Below are 15916 nucleotides of genomic sequence, written 5' to 3'. Positions count from 1 at the left end.
CTTTATTTCTGTGGAAAAGGCTTGGTCCCTCAAAATTCAAAGATTTATATATTGACGTCTCTTCTTTCAACAACTTTTCTCAAAAAAAAAAAAAAAAAAAACTAACCTCTATTCTTGCCATTTCAGATATCTTCCAGCCCAGTTTACAAAGCGTAGACATACATTTTTCCAGCGTACAACCCTCTCTAACTGACAGCTTTCTCTAGATCCTGCCCACCTTAAAATGCCTTATTTCAAGAATCAGTCTATTTATAGTAATCACCAAGGATTTATCCCTTGACAAAATCAAAGGGAGTTTGGAAGAAGAACTGGGAGATACATTTCTGGACAATATATGGAATGAAGAGTTCATGACAGCACATCTTCTGCTAAACTGAGTGTTTAGTTAAACTATTGCATGGTATCTATTTAAGTAGGAGCAGACTCATTAAAATCTACCCTGGCATGGATGAAAGTTGTAGCAGATGTCACAGTGCCCCAGCAACCCTGACACACAAATATTTTGGGTATGTTTCAATTACTGGTCTACAGCTTTTAAAATATAAAGAGCTGCAGCTGTACACTGTTTTAAATCTGAACTGAAACAGTTTTTAAACACACCCAAATCTTTAACCACTAAATTATGTCACTCTAAATTTCAACCTTTCTTATGGTGTTGAATAAATGTGTGTTTGTGTCTGGGTGGGTTTAACCATATATGGTAACTGTATGGTTTTTAGTGTATCCTTCCAGACGAATGTAGAGTAAATTAGCCTAAAGCTAATACTAGTACAATGCATCAAATGGCAACATTTATATTTAACTGTACATGGTCCTATATATAAATATTATATAGATAAATAAATTTAAAAGAAAACCCATCTCACAGGCCTTTGCCACAATCTACAACTTAATGCCTATTTAGCCATCTTTGGTATGGCTCCAACTGACCAAATATGGTCAGACAATGGTTTGTAAGTTTAGAAACAATAAACTTAGGAACATTTTTGCATTTTCAACTTTGTTAGTCTACAGAAGGATTTTATTCTATTGGAAATCTCTCAAACCACCTAAAGCCTCTCAGTGGCTGAGCGAACTTATGCTCCATCTCAGTGTTGAAAAAAGTCATATACACATGTAGGTGGTCTTAAGACTGATCACAATATAAACATAGTTTTACCATAGATGTATTGTATAAGCATTTCATTCTACAATAAAAAGAGCTATTAAAAAATACAGACCTATTGTATTTCTTAGTGTAATTTGGATAACTATAACGTTTTATTTAAATTAGTTAAGGTTGGCTTGTGAAATAGCTTCAAGGTGTTTTATATATCCATCCATTATCTTGACCGCTTAGTCCATTACGGGTCACGGGTGAGCTGGAGCCTATCCCAGCATTTTAACAGGTGCGAGTCAGGGTACACCCTGGACAGGTCACCAGTCTGTCGCAGGGCCAACACAGATAGACAAACAACCATTCACACACACACTCTCTCCTAGGGAGAATTTAGAATAACCAATTAACCTAACATGCATGTCTTTGGACGGTGGGAGGAAGCCGGAGGACCCGGAGAGAACCCACGCATACACGGGTAGAACATGCTAACTCCACACAGAAAGGCCACCGCCCTCAAGGTTCGAACCCCCCCCCCCCCCCCCCAGCCAAGATTCGAACCGGTGACCTTCTTGCTGTGAGGCTGTTTTACATATATATATATGTGTATATATATATACACATATATATATATATGTGTGTATATATATACTTTATTTTTATTAATCCCAGCTGGGAAACTCATTCTCTGCACTTAACCCATCTGGGAGCAGTGGGCTGCCAGGCTAGATTCCAGCACCCCATGAACAGTTGGAGGTAAAGGGCCTTGTTCAGGGGCCCACAGTAGTTCACCTTAGGAGCCAGTCAGACCACAAAAACCCAGTCCGTCAGACCCAAGCCCACCTCTGAAACCACCAAGCTTACACGTGAATCTTGTTTTTCTTTGTCAGTATACTCTGTGTTCCAGGCTTTTTATTTCATCACATATTTATTTTTTAAAGTAACATGAGCACAAATTAGACCACCTTTGTAGCCGATGTTCAAGTAATGTTTACCATTTTAAAAAGTTTTTACAGTAAGTTAGAAACTACTGGTTGTGCCATTCAGCTGGACACAAATAAATGTCTCAGACTGTAATCAACAGGTCCACTAAGCTTCTTTATGGGTGATTGTAGTGCTGACTAATATGTTTTACACATATTTTAATTAAAATACGTATATTTTACATATTAACCACACGGAATGGAAAGAAAAACGTTTAACCTAGGTCAAAACCACATCAAGGTTGACACCACTATTTGTCATTAAATGGCTACAACCATCGGGCATTTTCCATAGCCCACAGGGCCTTCGTAACACCTCTGAACAGCGATAGTTTATCTGCCTGGAACAAGCCCCCCTCCATCTGCCTCTTACGCAAAAAGCGGCGGAAGATTGTGATTTGCTGGGCTGAGCCCTCCCTCTCCGTCGGTAACTTATTACAGGAGTTTGCAGGCGGAGCTGTTCTCCTGTGAGATAAATTGTGAGTGGTACAATTGGCTGAGTCGGGTACGACACTGTCCTTTGGCGTTTCCTGTCAGGGACAGTCAACAGTCTCAGCCTTTTCTCTCTTTTTAAAAAAAACAATCCCCCCATCCAAACCGTTAAACCACATAAACCGAAACGGGGGGGACATCATTACAGTGGAGTTAACATGTCCGGGAAAAAAGAAAGTGACGGAGGATGGAGGACGTTTCTTTGGAATTCAGAGAAAAGAGAGTTTCTGGGACGAACTGGGGGCAGCTGGTGTAAGTACTCCCCATTTTCTTAAGTTAATCCAATTTACGAGCGGCCGTTATTAACAGTTAGTTACGGTGTCAGAAACGGTGATTCGGCACGTTTAGCCGAAGACGGTGGAAACCATTTTTTTCTATCCATTTCCTCATTGTAGACAGACAGCACCTGTTAGAGCTCTCTGGCTGTGGCTTTGACATGCTGAGTCGTGACTTCGGTTTTCAATGGAGGCTGTGTATAGAAGTTGGTCTGCTAAATCAGAATAAACTCAACTGTAAAACACGAAACTATCCTCTCTCACAAAGTTAGCCAAGTACAAACGCCACAGGTCAATTAGAGATATAATAAAGCTATTTGATAAGACTAATAAAGCAATCAAGTCGCGCTGTAAATGAATGAACAGGTCCCTTTCATGTTTGCTTTTATTGTTTAACGTCAGCTTAAATGACTTTAACTTGATTAAAATAGGTAGCACTGAAACACATTGTAATAGGCAATCATTATCAAGGCGTAGCCCATAATAGTGCCAGTCATTAATTATTGCCCTTTCTGAAAAGGTCATTTTGAAGGACAGTCTGTGGTGGGCCAGGACTGAACTAAATCAGATGGTGAAAGTTGAGTTACGGTTGAGTTGTTCTGCTCCACCTTTTTTAATTTTAGCATTCCAAGGGGGATAGGAAAAAAACATGGCATTTTATTTCCCCCTCATAATAAATTTATGTCTAATTTTTACCGACAGTATGAAGGCCCGATTCTGTTTCCCTCTACCTCCAGTGAAACCAAGGATTAAATGTGTGCAACTCTAATCACGGTTTTACTATTGTTTTTAATGCTTAGCTCGCCTAATGCGGTCAGCAGCGGGTGTTGATTTAATAGGATAACCACCATGAATTACACAGCACAAATTAAGCTCACTAAACCGTTTTACCAACAGAAACAGCATTTTCTCCCCTTCTTCTCTTATTTCGCCATTGGAGCGAGCCACAGCCGTGTTCCACCAGACACTGCTCGGGAACACGGTGTTGTGGTGGAGCGGATCACGACTCACGTCTCAAGGGCCGCCCCTCTCCGTCTCCCACTTTCTTTTTTTTAACCCACTGAAAGACATGAGACGTTGGCCGGCGTGTTTGCCAGTTTAATACACGTATTCATCAACGATTAACAAAAGCTTCAAATAAACTCTTTAATTTCAGAGAATGGCTAATTCTCTGACTAAGAAAAAAAAATCTGCCGTGTAGACGTTGGGCAGCTGTTAAGCTGGCGCGTGCTGCTTAATGGCGAAGTTACAGGAACTACTTGACGGTGGAGAATTTTAATCACTGCTTGTCATGGGTCTAGAGTTACCAAGCTTGTAGTTATACTTAGCGAGCATCTATTACAGACCTTTGTTGTGAGGGAGAGCGATGTCGCACTAACTAAAAAGTAAGCTATAAAAGCAACAGGTACGTTTGGTAGTTAAAACTATCGGAGCGTGACGACGTAGCACGCTGAAAAAACGGTTACTGTTTCATACATCACGCCAGGCTGCGTTTCAGATGAGCTTTTCTGTTTTCAACATGTCAACGACAAGAACATATTGGCGACATCTTCCACGTGTTCCTTTCGAGATTTCTACGGGGGGGAGAATGATGCTGTAGAGTACTAATAACCCCACAAAACGTCTGCAGAAGTGGAGTGATATGATAAGTTTGGGGACGGTCCCTTCCCCACGCGCTGCTGCTGCAGCAGCAGTTTGGTGGGGGAGGTGCTCTCCATTCAAACTGTTGTCTGTCACCACCACCGGGCCTCTTTCTGTGCTGTTTACACTTCTGGCCTGTTGATTTTCTGGCTGTAGAAAGGTGTTTAGTACTCACTCACACGAGCTAACACAAAAGTGATGTCTGGGTAATTGGCTCTTAATGCTCTCAGAGGCCCCCCACTCTTATTTTAGCCTGCCGAGAAGTGTTAGTAAAAGTAAGAAGAGCAGTCACATTACGGTTTATAACAAGTGTTGACAAAGACTCTAACGTCCCACGAGTTTGACATGTATGTTTGTCTGAATGCAAAGTGAGCTTTGGGGAAAAAAACAAACAAACAAAAAAACGTTTTACTTAACCACAAATTCAGACTGCAACATGTCTATTTCTTAGCTAACCCACTGTAAAGAAACTGCTGCACATAACTGTAGCCTCACATGTGCCAGTGCCTGATATGGCAGTCTGTATACAGTTTCATTATGACAGGTGCATCATAGTTCAGTCCTGCTGTGTCTGCTGACATGTTGTAGGAAAATGACTCACCACAGGTTTACATTAGTAGCAGGTGTTGGGCAACGTGTAGCCTTGGTGGAAAATTTAGGAGTCCATAATCCAGGCTGTCTGCCTCATTTACTTCTGTTTTCAGTTTATTCTTAAAAACATAACATTTCCTTAAGCAATGGTATGTCCACCTCATACCTAATGATAATACATGAGTATACTATTGCCTGCAAAAATATAAAAGCATTGTTGGAGACACTGTGTATGTGTTTACCTGCTAAAACATTATCAGTCACACAGACATATGGGCAGGGTAGGTGTTGAGCCTCCTGCACAAGTCGCAGGCTGCAGTCTGTTAGCAAGAGATACGATAGAAGGGATGAACCCACACAACTCCACATGGGTTTTACAGATGCTGATATAGACATGAATGTTGTTGTGAAGACCTGTTTTAGGAAGGTGCAACAACGGGGGGGTCAGATCTCACTGTTTTTGGTTTAGAATTGATTTCAGATCAGCACATATTATTGCAAAAAAGAGGAGAATAATGTTACTGGTTCTGCTTTAATGGGTGATGTCAGATTTGTGTTTTATACTATATCTTTCATGCAAAAATACACAGCTTGTCTTTTTTTCTTTAATCTGCCATCTTTTGCAGGAGATTCTCAGAATTTTTTTTTATCTCAAACATAGTTTAGGAGAGATGTAGAGTTGCTTACATACATGATAAAATTCACATTTCCATCTAAACACAGCTCAGTGTGAAAACAAGCTGAAACAGTGAGAAACGTCTTCCCCAATAAACCTCAATGGAACTGGTCAAACAGGGAATGCTAATAAGATTCTGTCTGCTATGAGAACATGAATAAGGGTGTCTTTGTTTAATTAGCCGAGAACCTGTTGGAAATGACACAGTGGGGATGGGGAGGTAGACTGGTGTGAGAGGCTGCTGTGGTGATTGATAGGAGTGACTCATCCTGTTATACTGGAAGTGCAGCCCTCGTGCTGTTGCATAATTAGGGTAAATTCTGAATTGCTGAGAAGGAGGGAAAAAAAGCAAACATTCACATGAAAGTTTCCATGATGATGAACAGGTTTAAATTGGAGAAAACAAGTTTTTTCTTTAAGAATTGATTCGTGGGGTGTCTTTTTAGATCACTCAGAATGAAATTTATTAAATGTTATGTTTATTTTAAGTGTCTGACCAACTTTTCAGAGTTTTCCTTTTTCCCCTTTCAGTTAAAATCTTCCTGTTCTACGTCATCTTCTACGGGTGCTTGGCTGGGATTTTCATCGGGACCATTCAGGCCATGCTGCTTACATTAAGTGACTATAAACCCACCTATCAGGACAGAGTCGCTCCCCCAGGTAAAATCTCCCCCACCTGTTTCTCTCCCTGCTGTGTGACAGATCTGGATGTGTGATCAACTCGCTGTGTTTCACTCTATGTGTCCATGTGGCTGTGAGTGATCCGTGTGGTTAAAAAAGACCGTTGGGGTGTGCCTTTAAACAGTCACTCTATCAGGAGTCTTTCTGACCTCAAATAGGTTCAGCCATTTTGTCCTTCACTCCTCTCAGCCAGTCAGTGGTCCTCCCTCCCCAGGCTGCAGTAGAACTAAAACACTTCATGTGTGCTATGATTATGAGTCACAGCTGACATGTTTACATGTTTATGTGCTGTCTGAGTTGTTTGGTGTAAAACGATTAGTTTTTTTTAATTGAGAGGCCTCAAAGCCCTTCTTTCTTTTTTCTTCTTCATCAGAAAATGTCTGAGGGCGACAACATCCTGAAACTCTGTTCCAGACACAATACGAGTGTTTCAAAATTTCCCGAGACGGATTTTTAGCTGCCAAGCCTCGTCATGTAGAGCCTGTACTTATTTGCACAGCACATGCTTGAGCCTTGGCGGTATTTTTAGCAGCCATTGTAGATGACTGGATTCATGCGCCTGCCGCTCCGTCCACGACCGTTGACATTGAGATTGAGACGTGAGATTAACAAACCCATGTAGAACGTGTGGAGGGCTTTGTGCTGAAGCAACCTTTCAGCAGAAGCACAATCACGGAAGTAGGTTTTTTTTTTCTCTCTGTCATTTTGCAGCACACAGGCCCGCCTCCTGCTCCGAGGCTAAAAGTTTCCATTGTGAGAGAGACACACGAGAGTGTGGATGGGTGGGGGCAGGGGACTGGTGAACTTTCACAAGTCTTCAGTGAAATTCATATGTTCACTCTCAGCCTCTGCTGCGCCTGTAATTCAACTCCTGCTCAAATAAACACATGAACACAAAACCGTTCTGATAGTAAAAAGTTCATAAACGTAATGTTCCCTTTTTTTATTGCTCTTAAACCGCATCTCCTTCGCCACATGCTGCGTCTCGCTGAAGCCTTCAGCACAATGGCTGTGGAAAATTACCACTGCAAAGAGCTGGCAGGGATGATAGGAGGAAATCCCCAAGACCCTACATTGTCTTTAGATAATAGACCAGAAACCCACAGTAACCCTCATGGCATGTTTTGTTATTTTAGGACTTTTGTTTTATTTGAAATAATAATAAAAAAAAGAAACTTGTTGCATTAAATTATCTCATTTCTTTATTTTCTTACCCAAATGCTTTGGTGTTTTTCAGGTCTTTCACACACACCCCGCTCAGACAAATCTGAAATTTCTTTCACAATTTCTGATGAGTCTACATATAAGAAGTACGTCGACAGCATGAAGGCTTTGCTTGACCAATATGATGACGAGAAACAGATTGGCGACGTGAAATATGAGGACTGTGGAGGCAAGTATAAGCCAATCATACAAGAGTAATTCCTCAAAGCTCTGTAACAATCATCAATGAAGATGTGTTCTCAGTGTCATGTATTTAGAGCCAGTAAAATGAGTTTATTCAAAGGAGAAGATGTTTAAATGGTTCTTTTCATGTAAATATTGAGACCGTGCTTGTGATTTTTCTGGGGACAGTATTTGCTTTGTTTTCCAGATCTAATGTGTTTTGTTAACCATTTGCAGTAACTCCTCAGCCATACAAGGAGCGCGGCAGTCTGGACGATGGTAGCGGTCAGAAGTCATCGTGCATCTTCAGAAGATCTTGGCTTGAGAGCTGCTCCGGTTTGAATGACAAAGATTTTGGCTTCAAGCAAGGAAAACCATGCCTCATCGTCAAGCTCAACAGGATTGTCAACTTTAGACCAAGGGTGGGTTTACTGCACATGTTTCTTATGAAGAGAGTTATTTTCCAAGCAGAACAGCTGATTGAAGTCAATTAGAGCGGCCTTGACTACATGCAAATAATGTCTTTTTAGACGGTAATGTTGCCACGTCACTTAGAAAATCCATCATTTTAGCACAGTGCATGTTAATGTAGGTAATTTTACCATTTAAATGTGATTGTTTGCGCTATAACCAAAGCTACATAGAAACTATTATCCTGAGAGGCAGAAATTAGGAAAATGTAAGATTTGAAGCCAATAAACAAAGGAAGACTGTAGGGGTGTGTTTTAACGTTTTCCACCAAAATGCTTTTTCTGAGATGGTTCCCAACGTCCGTCAGGGGCTGGTGGTGGTTATGGACCCCTGCCAGACTAACTAAAATGCTGAAAAATGCTGCTAAACTACATGACTCAGTCATGACTATATGACCAGTCGTGTTTGATTGTAGATGTAGACTTCAGCTAAATGTTATAAACTGGGTTTACAGCTTTGTTTCGAAACATTTTTGGTGTTTTTATATCACCAGCTGGCATTTATAGATGCAGAAGAGCATGAGCTGAAAAAAAGAAAGGTTTAATCCCTTAACACCTGAATTTAGCATAAAAAGCAGTAAAAAGAATAGCAAGTAAATGAAAACAAATCAAATCAAATAAATCAATAGAATAAAAAGAAATACATTTTGAAAAAGCCCAGAAGTAATTTCTTGTAAATCTGCGAAATCCGAATAACAAGAACCTGAAGAGACTGGGTTGTTTGGGAAGTGACAGGAACAACACGTCAGATAGGAGCACAGAAGCTGCTGTAGCAATACACAGAATAAATTAGTCTGGCAATATATCAAGATTTTCAAATATATCGAGACTTTATCAGACGCGATAAAGTACGAAGGACTATCGTTTATATCCACACAGCTTGTTTTATATTTAAAGCATCTTTTCTTTTTTCCTTGTTGTACAACTGTATTTTTGTTGAGGTCATTAAAATGATTTTTTATTAATTTTATTTTAAGTAAATTTGATTTAATATACAGCTACATTAATTTCAGTCAACTGTTTTAATGCACATGTGCTGTTGACCCATAATAAAAGTGCATTTAGCACTCAAGGCTGTAAATTAGAACTGTCTCCTTGGTTACCTGACAAAAAAACATTATGTTGAGATGTACGTCATATATCGTGATTCAAGAAAAAAATACAGAGATATGAAATTTGCTTCATATCGCCCAGCCCTAGAAAAATTATATCAATATATATAAACTTTTTATAGGTTTTTATTTTGAAAAAACTGTCTGGATGAATGAGAAAACTTCAACGTATCCCCAATGTGGGGAAGGTTTCATGTAATAAGAGCTGTTAGGTTTAGTTTTAGACTTTTAATAAGTTAATAAAATAATTTTAATTGTTAAGAGTGTGATTCAGATATTTCTTGAAGTGGCTTGTTGCTAAATAAGCTCTGAATCAATGATAAGTGTAAAAAATGATCAGTGATCTGTAAGCAGTGGTTTTCTTTGCTTGCTTCAGGCTACATTTGCCACAACTTGTAGTACACGCCCAAATTCCTAAACAAATCATATGTTTTGTTGTGGGGTTGCCAGGTTTGGATAAATTCAGAAGATGGTGTTCTGGTTTGCTGCTTGGTTTTGTAGCTGTGAAAGTCACTGCATGGTTTTATATTGTTTACATCAGGATGTTCACCTGGTTTCATTTGTCTTCAGGCTCCATCCAAGAACGACTCTCGTATAGAAGCTCTGCAGATAAAAACGGCTGATAACCTGATCCCAGTTCACTGCAAAAATAAGGTAAGTTTGTTTCAGCTGCATCTTGTTGTGCTGTTGAAGAGGTCTTGCATGTGTGGAGATGAACTGCCTTTCTGTATTTATGGTGCTAACCCACATTCATTCGTTGTGTCTGCAGAGAGAGGAAGATGAAAGCAAGATCGGAGAGATCAAGTACTTTGGCATTGGAGGGGGCTTTCCTCTGCAGTACTACCCATACTACGGCAAACGGCTGCATCCCAATTACCTGCAGCCTCTGGTGGGCATTCAGTTCACCAACCTCACCATTGGTCAGGAGCTCCGCATCGAGTGCAAAGCATACGGAGCAAACATTGACTACAGTGAGAAAGACCGTTATCAGGGACGCTTTGACGTTAAGTTCACAGTGAACTCATGACCTCAGCCGCGATGAGCACTCTAAAAACAAAGTAAATGTAGAGAATTCAAGAGTTCAGATAAACACCACTAGTCTTTGAACATTCATAATATACAGGACCTACACTTAATCTGTGTGCTTTACACTAGCTTTTCTGTGTTCTTTGTCGAGTTAGAATGTAAAATACAAGAGTAGCAATAGCAAATATTTATTCTACTGTAAATGAAAATATTCCTTGAGCCATGGGATGTTCATCAATTACTGTAAAGCTGCAATTCCACTACTGATGTGTAGCGAGTTGTGTTTCTGTCCCCAAGGTATTTCATTCTCACGTGGTTTCTATATATTTTTGGAGTGTCCAGAGCTGTAGTCCTGTTGTAATCTCCTTTTTGTCTTATGTCAGCTTTAGTGGTCCAAGGTGTGTGCGTGCGCACATGCCCGTGTCTGTGTGCAGGCGTGTTAGTTCATGTGAGCGTGTGGTCTTCAATGTGCTCTGACTAACTGAAATACTAGCATGGTACTCTGAACCTTTAAGGCCCATGTATGAGTAAATGATTTCGCTCCATGGAATAGTTTTTTTTTCTTTATTTTTGTGTGTGTTTTTTTGAGTCAGCTGTACTCATTTGTACACATTTTGTTCATCTTATCCATTATAGATGGTTTATGACATTTCTGTTTGATGCTCTTGTTCATTCGTTCATCTGTTCATTCTTAATTCGTAGTGTAGAGCTTTGTGGGTCCAGCCTAGAAGACTGTCACCTCCGCGGAAACAGTGGCAACTTAGTGCTTTGAATCTGTTTTGCTGGAGACGTCACGTTACGTGATGCAACTTACTATTGAATGTTTTAGCCATTTTCATGGTGGAAGAATTTTATATTTATGCAGTTGTACATTTTTTTTCAAAGTGTAATGTATGAATACCAAAGTCGCTGGTCAAAACAGAATATCAGAGGCGATGCAGTATCCCGTGTAATAAAATGTTTAGTTGGTGTGAAAATACTTAATTCAATGTTGAAGATCAAAACACATGTCAGGAGGATGCTCTTGTCACTTTATTTAATCTGCATAAGGCTGAAACAATAAACTGAAAAAAGAGACACTTGTGAAGTCTTTGAATGTGCAATGAAACATTTCCTCCTTTGGTTTCATCCATCCAAAATCTTGAAGAAATACTGCACCTGGAAAAGAGATTTAAAGGAAATTTATTACTAAATCATTGCAATATATCAGCTGCACCCTGCTGTCTGATGCTAAAATAAATATAGAGTGAGCTCTCCTCTGCACAATCCCTTTCTTGGTCATTACTGTATGTTCCAGTCTTGGGAAAATGGCAGCTCAGTCAGTCACAGGCTAATGTTTAACAAGGAGGCATTTGTCCAGACTACAGATCAGGAGTTTTCCTGAACAATGACGTTCGATGGGTCAGACCCACTCCCTGCAAAACAATGGCTTTGTTTCAAATTCCCCTGCCATTCTTGTTCTCCTCAAAACCAGTGTGATCTAAGCTTCCCCGGCCCACAGATCGGAGTCATGAGACTCGTCTAAAGGCACGCTTTTTCACACAGTTGAGGGGGTTTGTTCTTGTCCAAACGAAAGGTACTTGTTTATGCATGGCGCTTAAGACAAAGAAGAAAATTATTTGTAGTGTGAGAGCGATGCAAATGAGAAACAACATGGGTGAGAGTGGAAAGTATTCAGCGAGTACCCACCTCTGGAACACCATCTTCAGGGAGGTCTGTGCAGTGGACGGCATTTCTCACAGCGTCTGTGCCATAAAGGGCACGCAGCGTGTTTGGACGAAGCTGCCGTGCGATTTCCTGTGAAATTGAAAAACAATTTGATTGTGATATCTTAGCTGATAAAACGAGGACAAATTTTACTGGCGTTCAGCTCCGACGTTTAAACGGCAGAGAACTAAATGAGGCAATTTCTCTCCAAATGTCAATGATACAGCAAAGGTTTGAACATCCTGTACTCTGGTGTTACTAAAACAGACTGATTACTCAGCACTTGAACATGTGATCATGCAGACGTGGGGGGAAAAAACATATTCAGCAGACTTTTTATTTGTGTGAGAAAAGTCAGATTATTACAACCTCATACTCACATTTCTCTGATTGTATGTACAGTTTGTAAACAAAGAACATTTGTAGCTCGTGTTCTGTCTTGTTTTTAGCTCATACACAGCCAGCACTTCTTTCTTTCCAGGCATTAATCTTGAGTGACTTTTTCCTCTCAACATCAGACACTCCCAAGGTCAATGCTGGGCTCTGTTGCCCTGTAAGCCTAGAGGAAATGTAACCCTCCCACAGGGTCCGCCATCATGGGAGGGCAGCATGTGAATAATTAATTCATAGACATTAGTTTGAGTGAATAAAGCCGTGGAAACGTTGGGTACCTTGGTAGTACTGTAGGAACATACTGTAGGTACACATCAGAGTATGTCTCTGTCCTGTGGCAGAGCAACACTTCCTGTGTTCTGGTGGTAAATGGCAGTACACACAAAAGGCAGGAACAAGACTCAAGGTCACAAATCAACCTAGCCCTCTTCTCAAAGCCATTCATTGTCTTAAACAAAAAAAAGAAAAACTTTTTTCAAAAGTGTGCCTCCTGGTACAAAACATTGTGATTCACAACGCTGAAAAGGCAGAAGGTTCAAGAGCTACAGGAACCGTGCATCACCTAGGGACTACACATCAACTTTTTTCTTAATGTCCCATACTGAATTAAATGGGACATTAAATTGTATGTGAAGTATAGGGGAGAACTTGATTGTTATACACCCTGAAAGACCTTTTTTTCTGATACCTGATCAACTACTTACATTCCCATCAAGCCCAGCATCACCAGAAACTTTTGCAACTTTTGCAGAAATTTGTTAAACTATTGAAAAAGTTAAAAAAGAATAAAACCAAAATGTAAACCAAGGTAAACATAATACCTGCACAGACTGTTAGCATGCTGCTGTAAGCATATTAGCAAACTAACTAGCATCTAGCTAAAATCAATGCTATTGATAAGCATGAGTTTTACAAAACTACTAGCTTGATTTTAAAACTATATTTATGATACTTAATGGATTTTCATAGTTAACAATCATACTTTGATGCCAACAGTAGTTAGTATTTGTGTCTAGCAATGGTGACCAAAAACAAAAGTAACTGGTTAACAGATAATTAATTGTGAAGAACTTCTTTTACTTAAATTATTAAACAGAAAAGAGGAGGATGTGGAAGGAGATCGTGTGTGCACAGGTTAAACAGGCCCAGATATCATTACAGCCAATTACATTTTAAATTTCTGTTCCACAAAGGGACATTTTTCAAGCTTCGTAAATACAGCATGACAAGCGGAACAATTACAGCTTGCCTGTGTAACTACATTTCTGGGGAATTGTACACCCGGCTGCAGAGGAGCTACGATGTAGGGTTTAAAGCCACAACGTTGGCTCTGTGTCCATCTCAGAGTCAGGGATGTCATAAGCATCAGTTCTGTCCTCCTTTAGTGCCTCCGTTTCAGAGTTTTCAGAGTTTGATGCTATAATGGTTCAGCCTAACAAAGGAGAATATCACTACGGCTAAACTGTAGCTGCAATTATTAAAAGCCACAGTCTAACCAGCTGGTTTAATTATAAGTATATAGAAGAAATTATCAATAAGAAAGAGGATGAACAGGGTTAATCCATATTATGACCAGTTATTATAGTTCAGTGTCAGTATAACATGTCTGCATGTTGTTTGCCTCGGTCTGCACTCTGGATCTGAGCAGCCTCTAAAAGGAGAAGAAACCAGAGTAGGAATTTACTCAGGAATAAGAGAATTCTTTGCGAGGCACTGCTCACTGTAATAACATTAGTTACCCAAGAGTGACCCGCTGTCAATGTTTAATTTGATTTTAATGAGACTCATAGCGTACAGGACCAATGTTCCTCTAATGACTACTGGCTTTTGTGGACAGTAATGGCCGGAGCACAGCGACCTGGTGGTCACATGACTGCCCAGAAATGTCTGATCCTTCACGCACTGCTGGCTGTCCCACCCTGCTGAGGTGAAGGAGACACTGAACCGATCAGTTATCAACACTACGTTCTTTACGTGTAGGTGACGAATGTCTATAATATGCAGAGGTACAATAAAAGATGCACAGTGGAAAGCTTTTCAAACACTACTTGGTGCTTTCAACTTTAACATGAAAGAACAAAAGTTGGATGATTAGTTTTAGAAAGCAACTTTTAAAATGTTTTAACATCAAAACAGCTACATTAATAAAGACATGTAATAATAATTTAATGTAAACTCATTAAAAACCTCAGTTATCTTGTACTTAAAGAATACATTTATCTCCGAAAGAGCATTTGTAGAGTTCAACTGTTTCTCTTTAAATCCAATACAGAGACTCTACTGAACTTTTAGTGCCTGCAGGATTGATGACTGTAACACTGCTTTCACAACTACAGCTACTTCACAACTCCGGAGCATGAATGTTGACTAAAAAGACCTCACATTATACCTTAAAGAATCTGCAGAGGCCACATGTCAGCTTTTGAAATTATTTTATTAAACCTTAAAATATAAGTTTCAGCCTAATTTTAAGAAATGGGACGTAAAAAAAAACAAAAAACAATATAATTATTTACAAATTTCATAATCCCATATTTTATCCCCCATACACCATAAACAACATATCAGATTTTGAAAGTTTACCATTTCATGGAAAATATAGCTCTTTTTTAATTTGATGGCAGCAACACATCTGTAGTTCCAGGGTGGTGAGGAGCTACCACTGAGTAGCATCGCCTCGCTTTTAACTGTCTGCAAACATCTGTGTTCCTGAGCCCATGCAACGATTTCCAGGAGAGAATCATGTCTGTTTTTAATGCAGTGCTGCCTGAGGGCCTGAAGATTATGAGCATCCAGTTTTGACCTTTGGCCTTGTACCATGCACACAGAGATTCCTTTTAATTATTTGAATCTTTGGATGATATTATACACTGTAGATGGTGGATCTTCAAAATTGCAATTTTACATTTTCTTAAATTGTTTAATAAATCTTTAGATGCAGTTTGTTTTAGACTGGTGAATCTCTGCACATCTTTACATGTGAAAGAATTTATACCCAGTCATACTACTGACCTGTTACCAGTTAACCTAATTAGCTGTCAAATGCTCCTCCATTTATGAGTTGTACCAATTACTTTTCCAGCCTTTTCTTGCTCACTGTTCCAACTTTTGTTTTTTATTTTAACTTTATTTGTGGCCCTCACTGAGGTTAAACAGTGACTGGGTAAGTCTTAGAAATGTGTCATTTTTATATAGCTCAAAACAATTAATTAGAAGCAGCTTTTTTATTTTCAAAACTACAGACGATAATTCATGCTTTTGTCTCTTCATGGTAAGATTACTGTAACAGGCTGTTCACTTGCCTCAGTAAGAAGGAGCTAAGATATCTGCAGGTGGTACAGAGACTTCTGACTTGCTCATTGAGAAGAGCTCAAATAACCCCTTTTG

At 39.6% G+C, this 15916-nt stretch overlaps 2 protein-coding genes across 3 annotated transcripts in view; one reads left to right on the top strand and one right to left on the bottom strand.

Annotated features, from left to right (window-relative positions):
• The first annotated feature begins 2558 nt into the window (after nucleotides 1-2558).
• On the top strand, nucleotides 2559-11494 carry atp1b1a (ATPase Na+/K+ transporting subunit beta 1a). The gene is made up of 6 exons (XM_042006893.1): nucleotides 2559-2823; nucleotides 6286-6414; nucleotides 7673-7828; nucleotides 8059-8243; nucleotides 9974-10057; nucleotides 10173-11494. The coding sequence occupies exons 1-6, from the start codon at nucleotides 2730-2732 to the stop codon at nucleotides 10428-10430; spliced, it is 906 nt and encodes a 301-aa protein (XP_041862827.1). The 5' UTR covers nucleotides 2559-2729; the 3' UTR covers nucleotides 10431-11494.
• The window catches only part of nme7 (NME/NM23 family member 7), a 22412-nt gene continuing 17935 nt past the window's right edge, over nucleotides 11440-15916 (bottom strand). For both annotated transcript variants that reach the window (XM_042006880.1, XM_042006881.1), the window contains exons 11-12: nucleotides 12119-12226; nucleotides 11440-11587 (exon numbers count right to left, since the gene is read on the bottom strand). In XM_042006880.1, coding sequence (XP_041862814.1) covers nucleotides 11555-11587; nucleotides 12119-12226 — 141 coding nt within the window. In that variant the 3' untranslated portion in view covers nucleotides 11440-11554. The remainder of the gene's footprint in view (nucleotides 11588-12118; nucleotides 12227-15916) is intronic.

The sequence above is a fragment of the Melanotaenia boesemani genome, chromosome 14 (assembly GCF_017639745.1).
Source record: "Melanotaenia boesemani isolate fMelBoe1 chromosome 14, fMelBoe1.pri, whole genome shotgun sequence".
NCBI classification, from domain to species: domain Eukaryota; kingdom Metazoa; phylum Chordata; class Actinopteri; order Atheriniformes; family Melanotaeniidae; genus Melanotaenia; species Melanotaenia boesemani.
The sequence above is the reverse complement of the archived record's forward strand: the minus strand, read 5'-3'. Positions and strand labels throughout refer to the sequence as shown.

Excerpts from the sequence above, each read along its gene's own strand:
- atp1b1a (XM_042006893.1), top strand. The coding sequence starts at position 2,730 with ATGTCCGGGAAAAAAGAAAGTGACGGAGGATGGAGGACGTTTCTTTGG. Across the intron at positions 6,415-7,672 it reads GGACAGAGTCGCTCCCCCAG|GTCTTTCACACACACCCCGC; the intron begins GTAAAATCTCCC and ends GGTGTTTTTCAG. Across the intron at positions 8,244-9,973 it reads TTGTCAACTTTAGACCAAGG|GCTCCATCCAAGAACGACTC; the intron begins GTGGGTTTACTG and ends ATTTGTCTTCAG.